This window comes from Dendrobates tinctorius, unplaced genomic scaffold, assembly GCF_039654945.1.
Source record: "Dendrobates tinctorius isolate UK_male_01 unplaced genomic scaffold, ASM3965494v1 ptg000125l, whole genome shotgun sequence".
NCBI classification, from domain to species: Eukaryota; Metazoa; Chordata; class Amphibia; order Anura; family Dendrobatidae; genus Dendrobates; species Dendrobates tinctorius.
Genome location: NW_027361793.1, coordinates 2409215 through 2421256, shown reverse-complemented (window position 1 = coordinate 2421256; position 12042 = coordinate 2409215). Strand labels below are relative to the sequence as shown.

Below are 12042 nucleotides of genomic sequence, written 5' to 3'. Positions count from 1 at the left end.
ACACCTGCACCTAGCACACACCCTATAGTAGCACGGCATCCTGGATGGACCCTACAGGAGGATGATCTCATCCCTGACTGGGTAGGAAAAGGTATTGGGAGGAGAGTGGATCTAGTAGGATGAGAGAGGGAGAGTAGGGTTTTAGTTAGAACAGTCTTCCCATAGGGGAAGGAGAGTACGGACGTCCTTGTAGAGCAGCTCCTGGTCAGAGGAGCTGCTTGGAAGGAAAGAGACTGAAGAACACTCCCTATAGTGGAAAAGGGTCCTAGAGGCATGGAGCAGTGACCATACTGCCTGTGGGTCTCGTTCCACGCTGACGGACGTCGGGTGGAGGGACCTGGTCACAGAAGGGTATCGGCCCCCTATTCTAGTGGAGATATCATAAGACTCAACTAGCAAGCCGAAGGTTGAGGCACCTTTAAGGTACTGTAGCTACAAGCCACAGTTATCTTCTCTGGAAAGACAGCCATAAGGGAGCAAGGAAATGCAGTGAGGACATTATCCGACAAGGTCCGCGACTCCTGGCCTGGACACTGACTGTGAGGTGTTGGGAAGGAAGAGGAGTAGAAAAGCAACACAGTGAGATGGCCAGGAAAGGCTTATACTGAATGGAGTTCTGGAAAGGTGTTTCCCATCTGCCTGGGAGTTGACTGGGCAACTCACCTGGAGGATGCAGCACCAAGTGGGTATCCGTGTACACAAGAACCGTGATTAAAGCTTTGGAACTGCACCCAGCTGTGTCCTCTGAATTCTTTCTGCAAGACCCACCCAGCACTGCTACATCTACCATCATCAATTATACACTTATCCCATTCCTACTGCCCTGGGACTAAAGCTCTGCCTGTGGAGAGCTACTCCAACTCTGCTGCATCCCACCATCAGTCCCAGAGGACCCGCATTGCAGTGCTGGTCACCTCTGACCAGAAACCACAGATGGCGTCATGAATACTTTATTACAAACTTTACAAACTCTTTATTTTCCCTTTGTAAATATCCTTTTATTGGACGCTCAGGGCCACGGACGGGTTACCGCTGCCGTGACACTGCCCCTTTAAGAAGTGGCCCAGTACCGAGTATTCCCCATGACCCTGATGGGTGATCCAAGGTTCCTCTATACCTATTGTTAAGGTGACCCACTATAGTTTTAACCAGGGTTACCTGGTTAGAGGGCCACTCAGATGTTTGCCCTCCCCAGGCTGAACCCCTTGCTACTTCTTTGTTGTGATCTATCATGGCTTGGGGCAGTAGCCGTGGTGAGGTACTTGTCTCTTATTCCCCCACACATTATTAGAAGGTGGAGGGTCCTGGATGGTTGTGCGGACATCATATAAAGGGGCTCTATGCATTTGCGGACCGCATGATGCCTGTGAATTTCAATGGCAGGGACTGGATATTGATCAGTTCAATGAGTGAGACTACCACTCAAAAAACAGTTTTTTTACTCAACATTAACTTGGTGGGAACTATGTACAATAGATAGCTGGTGCATAACTTACCAAACATTTCTTTCGCAATACAGAGCATCTTCACACACAATTTCTCTACTTCAAGTTTAGTTGTTCCTGAATCAAGTTTCTCTGACTTCACTACCACCGAGCATACTGCTACAGTCAAATTAGTCAGAGTCCTATTCTCAATCTACGGTTCTGCATCTTCCTTTCTTTTAAGGGAAATGTCTTGAGAATATGGTAATTTACTTATCTTCTCCACCTCCTAACTCCTTAGAACTCCTGCACGGGGCTCTCTTTGTCTCATGTTCCCTGTTCCCCTGTTACTTCCTGGGCCGTTACCTCTCCAGCTTGAGTACTTAAGGCCGCACAGCTAGGCATCCTGTCACAGGGCACATCTCCAGAACATTACTCTGTCCTTTGGTCAATTCTCGCTTTCCCTCTCTCTGTTTACTCAGGATCCACTGCCTCAGTCTCCACTCATGTCAGGGACACCCACGTCATGTGGCTCTGCTTAGTAGTCATACAAAAGGTCTGCTTAGGCTTCAAGCTAGGCCCAAAACAGACTTTCTAACTGGAAGCTGCCTCTGTCCTTTCACTTTAGCCACTCCCACTCTGGGCCAGCCCCAACTTTTAGCACTGTTTTCCCTCTACTAACTATCTGTTGCTGGGCAGAGTACAGCTTTATCTCTAACAACACATGTCACTAAACACATTGCACATCTAAATACATTGGAGCAATAGAAGTTTCTTCAAGGGGGAATGTGGGAAGCGTGTCCATCTCCTTACATATGCTTTATCCAATAAGCACCTAACACACAGTGAAGAAATGAATGGTCGGGTAACTATACATGACTCATTTATTTTCAGTTTTCAGTGCAAGTGTTAAGAGTGGCTTTAAACATGCTTAATGGTAAAATACCAGCAGAAGATTATCATACCTTAGTGCACCTGACATTTTGCAAGAGAGACAGAAGCCATGTGCATGTATTCGCTGTTTTGGTCCTTTATAAGCTCCATGTTTCTAGCATGACATTCTTTGCATTGCTGTCAAAAACAGTGATTATTATTAAAACCAGAAATTGCTCACACAACCCTACTGAGAATAGTGACCAAAGAAAAGGCACACATGTTTTAAGATTTTACATTGCATCTCTTGTTGATGCACATCCTGCCTCTTCTACAAGACTGTGCACTTTATCGGGTTTGCATTTAGTAGGGACTAGAGATGAGCACCATCATTATATTGCATGAAGTCAATTAATGGGAAGAGGCACCTAGGATGCCGTATTCGAGTGGAAGCTGAGGAAATTTGCACTGTCCAGGGTAGTGCAAACCATTTTGCTTATTTCTACTAGGGACCATTAATCATTGCTGCTAACCTCATCTCTGCACCACAAACATTTTTTAGAATTTGTGTGGCTGTACATTTTATTTTATACGAGTCTCCCTTAACAAAATGATGTACTGTATAAATGGTGACAAGCATCATTTCCATTGGTGCTATTTTCTGAAAAATTACTATAATTTAACCCAATCCACAAGGTATGTTGGACATCCCTGAAGTTTTTTAAGCAATTTGGTTTGTTTGGATCATCCTGGTCACTGGTATATTAAAAAATCCTGTCTGTCTGCAGCATTTGTTAATCTTTTTCTTAAAGTTTGTTTACCAAGCTCATATGTATATTTTGTGCACAAAAGTTTACATACCCCAGCAGAATTTGTGCTTTCTTGGCCTTTTTTCAGAGAATATGAATGATAACACCAAAACTTTTTCTCCACCCATGGTTAGTGGTTGGGTGAAGCCAATAATTTTCAAACTACTGTGTTTTCTATTTTTAAATTATAATGACAACCCATAACATCCAAATAACCCTGATCAAAATTTCACATACCCTGGCCTGATAACATGCAAATATGTTGACACAAATGGGTTTGAATGGCTACTAAAGGTAACATTCTCACCTGTGACCTTTTTGTTTGTAATCAGTGTGTGCATAAAAGCTGAGCGAATTTCTGGAATCCAAACAGACTCTTGCATGTTTCATCCAGCCACTGATGTTTCTGGATTGAGAGTCATGGGGAAAGCAGAAGAATTGTCAGCGGATCTTGGAAAAGGTAGTTGAATTGTATAAAGCAGGAATGGGATACAAAAAAATATCCAAGGAATAGATAATGCCAGTCAGCAGCATTCAAACTGTGATTAACAAATGAAAAATCAGGGGCTCTGTAAAAACAAAACCACGGTCAGGTAGACCAACACAAATTTTGTCCACAGCTGCCAGGAAAATTGTTCGAGATGCAAAGAAAAACCCACAAATAACATCAGCTGAAATACTGGACTCTCTGAAAACTATCGGTGTGACTGTTTCAAATTGCACAATAAGGAGGCACTTGAGGAAAAATGGGCTGCATGATTGTGTTGCCAGAAGAAGGTCATTACTGTGCAAATGCCTACAATACACAAAACAGCACATCGTAATGACACCAAAATTGAACTTTTTGACCGCAACTATAAATGTTACATTTGGAGACAGGGCAACAAGGCCTATGATGAAAGCAACACCATTCCTACCGTAGAGCATGGAGGTGGATAGCTTATGTTTTGGGATGTGTGAGCTATAAAGGCACAGAAAACTTGGTCATAGTTGAACGAAAGATGAATGCAGCACGTTATAAGCAAATTCTAGAGACAAATTTGCAATCATCAGCCGGGAAGATGCGCATGGGACGTACTTGGATGTTCAAACATAATGATCCAAAACACAAGGCCAAGTCAACCTATCATAGTTACAGCAGAACAAAGTGAAGGTTCTGGATTGGCCATTTCAGTCTCCTGACCTCAATATAATTGAGCCACTCTGGGGAGATCTTAAGCGTGCAGTTCATGCTAGACAGCCCAAGAATTTACAGGAACTAGAGTCTTTTTGAGAAGAAGAGTGGGCAGCTTTACCACTGGAGAAAATAAATAACCTCATCCACAACTACCACAAAATACTTCAACCTGTCATTGATGTTAGAGAGGGGATTACATGGTATTAAGAAATGAGTGGAGAAAAAGTTTTGGTGTTATCATTCATAGTCTCTGAAAAAAGGCCGAGAAAGGAAAAAATCTGCCGGGGTATGTAAATTTTTGAGCACAACTGTATGAATAATAATGACAATCATTTTTAATGGCTGCTAAGGTGATCATTACTTGGGTGAAACAAAGTATTACACAGATAAATATAAATTAACATGTATCAAACTATCAGTGCTTAGAAGTCCTTTACCTTAAAGCCTCATTCACATTTATTTTATCTTTTAGAGCTTCTGAAATGTCCCAGCAATCACTGGGGCTATATTGTACCGTCGTATGCTTCCAATTGGACTCCATTAGATTCTATATGTTAGTAGCTGTATTATGGAGGTATCTTCCTCTGGGAGGATTGCCTTTAGGGGGAGAGGATCTGTATAATTCAAACCTTTAATAGTGCATTGTACAGCAGCACAATGAGTCCCGACATCTCTGTACTACAGCGACATAAGGACTTTTTGTGCTGCGGTACCGTATTTATGCATTTAGCTTTCTCAGGCTTTCATTGGTGCAGGCAGCTTAAGCTTAAGAAAAGTGTTACCTCGTTACTTTGGTTAGTACCCACCTTTCTTTTTGAGATTATAATTACTGCAGCTATAAAACATGCAAACAGAAGGGTAGAAATTCCAATCATAACCCATGTTTCCACAAATGACAGTATATGACAAGCTGGGGAGTTCATGTGAAAATCTAATATAAAAACAAAATATAGTTATTAAAAATAACTAAACTTACAAAATGCATAGCAATCTATAACAATTTTTCATCATAAAAAATGAACTACAATCCAAAAGTGGTATCACCGCAATCATGTTGAATTATATAATACAGGAAATTGTTATTTATATATACAGATTTTTTTATTTTGTAGGTCACTTGCTATTGCTTAACAATTTTATACGTAAATAGCCTCTTTAGAGAAAATGAGGACTTCAACTTGAGCGCCACCTAATGGATGTAGCAACTCTAAAAGTCAATATTGACCCTTTAACGAGCCTTGTCACAAGATCTGAGATAAAAGCCAAAACAGAATTTCAATTTGCAGACACGTATTTTAGGGCATTGCCACTCCTCAGTGCAAAGCATGACATCTGCTTTGGTTAAAAGAGTGGCCTCCAGCTGAGGTTTAAGGGGCAACATTATCCCATAAACCCCATTCAGAGGTCTTCCTTCAACCTTAATAACTTTGTTACTAAGTCTCTCATACAGCAAACGTAGAATTCAATTCAAATAAATTGATCCATCTCTAATAGCTGCACCAAAACTGCATTTGTGAATCTAGTCTTACAGTTAATGTATCAATGATATTAGAAAAGAAAGAAAACTTACCATGGACACACAAAAGAGTTCTATTCACAATTAAATTTGAAAGAGGAGGTGGACTAAAAATTTGCATCCGACAACTGTATTTATCAGCATGCTCTTTATCAAGGTCAGTAAGACTGAAAGAAAATGTGCCATTAATTTGCTGCACGTGACATTGTCCTTTGTCTGTCCGGCTTTGTAATTTTAGTTTATTATTCAAAGTATATGCCAAACATGCCACACCTCCTTTATCGCCTCTTTCTAGAGTAAGGTTAAACGTAGAATTCTCTGGAGGAATAAATCGGCAAAGTTCCACTTTTTCCATGTGAGAAGAAACCACTAGATGTATATTCCCAATAGTTTGTGCTATAAAAAAAAACAGATATTATTATGGCATGGTTTATCATTAGTACATCTAAAATCATATTCATGAGTTTATCATCTTTTAGTCAAAAATGTTATATTGAAATATTTTTATAATTACAGTATATTATTTCTGAAAACTTTCAGACAATTTTACAAAACACTTTTTACATCTTTTTTTTCCCTATTTTAAATGTGTACTCCCACACATGAAAGCTATTCCGTATCTATTAGGAAGATAACTTGGTGATTGCAGGAAGTCCAACCACTGCCACTCCCAGCAATCTTAGAACGGGGATCAGCAAAGTTTCATCTGAATGGAGCAAGTTGCACATCTTCAGCCTTGACTCGATTCAGACGAGTATCTGCTAAGCTCCGTTCTTGAGTTCCAGCACCCGTTGTTTGGGAATGTTGTATGTCCCAGTTATTGGACCACCAGCGATTAGTAAGTTTTTCCTCTATCTTGGATTTTTGCAATACTCATTTAAATACTACACAAACTTAAGTCTAGTTATCTACAGTAGATGATCAAGTAATGATAACATTTTCCTAGGATTAAATTTGGACAACATCTTGCAATCAAATTTGATATTCTATGAAAAAATACACATTTTCTAAATGTTTCTTTTCTTACAATAAAGGATGGAATCTCCAGCGCTGGACTTCAGTTAAAAATACATCATTTATTGTAAATTCTTAAAATCAAACAGAAAAAAGTGTGGATAAGGACATACAGGCAGATGGGGTCTCTGGTGGTCTCCAACCAACGCGTTTTGACCTAGAGGGTCTTACTCATGGTTCACACTAGACCAATACTGACGACTACAAATAGTACAAAAACTAGTAAATCACAGGTGTTGGACAAAAGAATTAATGAAAATAGGGAGTATCCCTACCAGTTAACTCTTGCAAACACTCAGCCTAATGTGGAGCTGAAACAAAAACTAGTCGGAAAAACAGGAAAAAAAAAAAAAAACTAATAAAAAGATATCATAAGAATATAATAACAATCACAAAAATTATCAGAATAACCAGAATTGAATAGGACTAATTAGAATGTAAATAGTCAGAAGAAAATATCAATCTAATTGCAATATTAAATCAAGTCGTTTGTTCAGACCTAATGGTACTCTTGTATTTAATTTAAAAATCCAAAAGGATTCACGATTTAATAATTTTCTCCTGAAATCACCTCCCCTAGTAGATCTATAGACTTTCTCTATTGCTATAATTTTGAGACTATCAGTTTTACCTCCATGAACAGTTTTACAATGATAAGAAACTGCTGAAATATTATAATTGCTACTAGTAGCTTCTGACAAGTGTTTCCTAATTCTCTTTTTAAGAGGTCCTATTGTACAGCCTACATATTGTAGGTTACAAAAAATGCATTCAATAACATATATTACTCCTTCTGAATTACAATTTATGTGAGACTGAATAGGGTATGATATGCCAGTAACACTAGAAGTGAATCTGCTGGTTTTAACCACATAGTTGCAGACTTTACAGGGATGATGTCCACATTTGGAAAAGCCTTTATATGACAACCAAGTATTATTTTTAGTTCTCCTATTACTGATAAAAAGACTGGGGGATAAGATATCGCTCAAAGCAGGAGCTTTCCTGGCTATGTATCGTATTTGGGTATTGTCCAGAATTTGACCAAGTTTATTATCATTGTGTAAAACAGGTAAATATTTTTTGACAATGTCTGTTATCTTATTGAATTGTGGACTGTACATGGTAGAAAAACTAACTATAGGACGGTCATAATTATTACAGGGGGCCCGTGTGCGATTATTTTTCTTGTTAGCAGTAACTCCAGTGTGTACAAGGCTCAAAGGAGATTCATTCAGCAGGGTGTGTCTATCGATCCTGCTGACAATATTATCAGCTTTCTTTAGCATCCAATTAGCATATCCTCTGTCCTTAAGTCTAGAAAGGGTTTTGTTTGATTCTTTAGCAAATGTTATAGGTGAACTACAATTTCTTTTTAACCTAATTAATTCTCCCACTGGAATGTTTTTAACCACGTGCTTGGGGTGACAAGAATAAGCTTGTAAAATTGAATTTGTATCTGTGGGTTTTCTGAAAGGAAAAACGCAGACCTTTTGGCTGTCAGGATTCACAGACAAAGTCACATCCAGATAACTGATAGAAAAATCCGACACTGTAAATGTAAATGAAAGATTAAAATCATTCATATTGATATAGCTAATGAAATCACTAATCCCTGAGATGTCTCCCTTCCAAATCAAAATCAGGTCATCTATAAAGCGGCCATATAGTTGTATATTTTGTGAAAAGGGATTATTGTTACATAAGATATATTTCTCTTCCCAAACAGCTACTGTAATATTAGCTAAAGCTGGGGAACATTTACCCCCCATACTTACTCCTTGTTTTTGTAAGAAAAAAATTCCATCAAATGAAAAATAATTATGTGAGAGAAGAAAGGAAACTGCATCCACAATGAAGGATTGAATTTCTATCACATATGTGCTATATTTGTCCAAAAAGAATGTGAGACTAGAGATAATCACATTGTGTGGTATGGACGGGTATAAACCCACCACATCACAGGTAATCCATGAATATTCTGGTGACCAATGATAATCATCCAAGGCAGAGATTAACATTTTGGTGTCTCTGATGTATCCTGGAAGATCAATGACCAAAGGTTGTAGGTAATGATCAACCCACTCTGCCAATTTCTCTGAAAAAGACCCTATCCCCGAAATTATAGTTCTAAAGGGGGGGGGGGGACAAATCCTTGTGGATTTTAGGAAACGCATGATAAATGGGAATCACAGGGTTCTTGATATTAACATAATCATAAATTTTCTGTGTTATGGCCCCTGTGACTAAACCATCATTTAATAATTTTGACAAATCACACTGAAATTTAGACGTGGGATCACTAGAAATCTTGGAATAGGTAGCAGAATCATTCAAAATGCGCAGATTTTCTGAATAATACAGACCAGCATTAAGCACGACTACTCCACCCCCTTTATCTGCCTGTCTCACCAGAATGTCAGCATTATCTTTTAACTCTTTCATAGCTGCTCTCTCTTGTGCTGTTAAATTGTCATATGTCATTTCTGTTATTTTATCAAGCTCCACTAAATCTTTCTCTATTAGTTCTTGGAATATATCTAGAATAGCAGGTCTGGACTGAACTGGATAAAACCCTGGATTGGGCATTTTAAAGAGATCATTTAAAGTCCTATTTTTTGGTAAGGAATGTGATTGTAAGTCTCTAAGAGTGGAATAGCCTATAAGATCTTTAAAAGAAAAATGTCCATAGGGAAAAATTAACTCAGGAATATTTGTAGATCCAGACAGTGACAAGGTCTCTGAAGAGGTGGACTGGTAGTCAAAATGACATTTCAAAGTTAAATTTCTGGCAAACTTATTCACATCTAGAAGAGTCTGATAAATATCAAATTTGTTGACTGGACTAAATCCCAAGCCTTTGCTCAAGAGAGTCATATGAGCTTCTGATAGGATATAGCTTGAAAGATTTATTACAGGGCATGTTGATATCTCCTCCTGTTTCTGAAGTGGTAGTTTCTTTTTATGTTTCCTCCCCGCTCTTCTCCGTCATTTTTTGATCTCCTTACGATAATTCCATCACTACGGATATCCTCAGAATGATTAGTGTTGAAGGAAGCATCTAAGAACTCTTCTGACGTATTCAGATTAGAACTGGAAGACACTGTTGAATCATGAGACCTGGTGAAGCTGACCCTGCGATCTCTATGGTGAAAGCCTGAAAAACCATGCTGATATCGTTTTTTACCTTCTTGAAAAGGACGGCTTTTCTTCCAGGAATAGACCTGGTTCAATTCAAAGTCGCGTTTGTCTCTTGTGAATTTACTGCGTTTTATATCTGCAATATATTCTTCCAGTTTGGAAAGATTTTTTTCCATTCTTGAATTAAATTTGTCAAAGTCTTTCACATTATTGTGTTTGTTCAGAGAAGTCTGCATCTTAGTGATCTCTTCTTTAACACAAGTCATCTCCAGTTCCTCATATTTAATAATCAACTCCATTAATTTGAAAGAACTTTGTGTAAGAATCTGCTCCCACTCTAATCTGAAAGTGTCTGAGTAGATGAAGGTAGGTCTTTTATTCAGTCTCAATCCCCTAGGGATAAGTTTTTTCGTCAGATAAGATTTTAGAGAGGTCATGTCCCACCATAATCTGGTTTCCTTATTTTTCCGATTTTCCAGTTTATTAAAAAGGTTTTCTAAAGACTCTACCTGAGAGACCCCACTGCTCACATTAGTAACATCATCTGTAGAGTCAAAAATGGCTGCAAAGATATGCTGCCTATTTCTGTCCAAATCCATGTCCATAGAATTAGTGTTTACAAGCGTCCACAACAATTATGCTGGTCTGTATTGTTCAGAAAATCTGCGCATTTTGAATGATTCTGCTACCTATTCCAAGATTTCTAGTGATCCCACGTCTAAATTTCAGTGTGATTTGTCAAAATTATTAAACGATGGTTTAGTCACAGGGGCCATAACACAGAAAATTTATGATTATGTTAATATCAAGAACCCTGTGATTCCCATTTATCATGCGTTTCCTAAAATCCACAAGGATTTGTTCCCCCCCCCCCTTTAGAACTATAATTTCGGGGATAGGGTCTTTTTCAGAGAAATTGGCAGAGTGGGTTGATCATTACCTACAACCTTTGGTCATTGATCTTCCAGGATATATCAGAGACACCAAAATGTTAATCTCTGCCTTGGATGATTATCATTGGTCACCAGAATATTCATGGATTACCTGTGATGTGGTGGGTTTATACCCGTCCATACCACACAATGTGATTATCTCTAGTCTCACATTCTTTTTGGACAAATATAGCACATATGTGATAGAAATGCAATCCTTCATTGTGGATGCAGTTTCCTTTCTTCTCTCACATAATTATTTTTCATTTGATGGAATTTTTTTCTTACAAAAACAAGGAGTAAGTATGGGGGGTAAATGTTCCCCAGCTTTAGCTAATATTACAGTAGCTGTTTGGGAAGAGAAATATATCTTATGTAACAATAATCCCTTTTCACAAAATATACAACTATATGGCCGCTTTATAGATGACCTGATTTTGATTTGGAAGGGAGACATCTCAGGGATTAGTGATTTCATTAGCTATATCAATATGAATGATTTTAATCTTTCATTTACATTTACAGTGTCGGATTTTTCTATCAGTTATCTGGATGTGACTTTGTCTGTGAATCCTGACAGCCAAAAGGTCTGCGTTTTTCCTTTCAGAAAACCCACAGATACAAATTCAATTTTACAAGCTTATTCTTGTCACCCCAAGCACGTGGTTAAAAACATTCCAGTGGGAGAATTAATTAGGTTAAAAAGAAATTGTAGTTCACCTATAACATTTGCTAAAGAATCAAACAAAACCCTTTCTAGACTTAAGGACAGAGGATATGCTAATTGGATGCTAAAGAAAGCTGATAATATTGTCAGCAGGATCGATAGACACACCCTGCTGAATGAATCTCCTTTGAGCCTTGTACACACTGGAGTTACTGCTAACAAGAAAAAGAATCGCACACGGGCCCCCTGTAATAATTATGACCGTCCTATAGTTAGTTTTTCTACCATGTACAGTCCACAATTCAATAAGATAACGGACATTGTCAAAAAATATTTACCTATTTTACACAATGATAATAAACTTGGTCAAATTCTGGACAATACCCAGATACGATACATAGCCAGGAAAGCTCCTGCTTTGAGCGATATCTTATCCCCCAGTCTTTTTATCAGTAATAGGAGAACTAAAAATAATACTTGGTTGTCATA

At 38.3% G+C, this 12042-nt stretch overlaps 1 protein-coding gene across 1 annotated transcript in view; it reads right to left on the bottom strand.

Annotated features, from left to right (window-relative positions):
- Positions 1-12042, bottom strand: part of ICOS (inducible T cell costimulator) — a 173050-nt gene that overhangs the window by 111991 nt on the left and 49017 nt on the right. The window contains exons 2-4 of the mRNA XM_073541924.1: positions 5854-6195; positions 5090-5214; positions 2390-2495 (exon numbers count right to left, since the gene is read on the bottom strand). Of these exons, the coding sequence (XP_073398025.1) occupies positions 2391-2495; positions 5090-5214; positions 5854-6195 (572 nt within the window). The 3' untranslated portion in view covers position 2390. The remainder of the gene's footprint in view (positions 1-2389; positions 2496-5089; positions 5215-5853; positions 6196-12042) is intronic.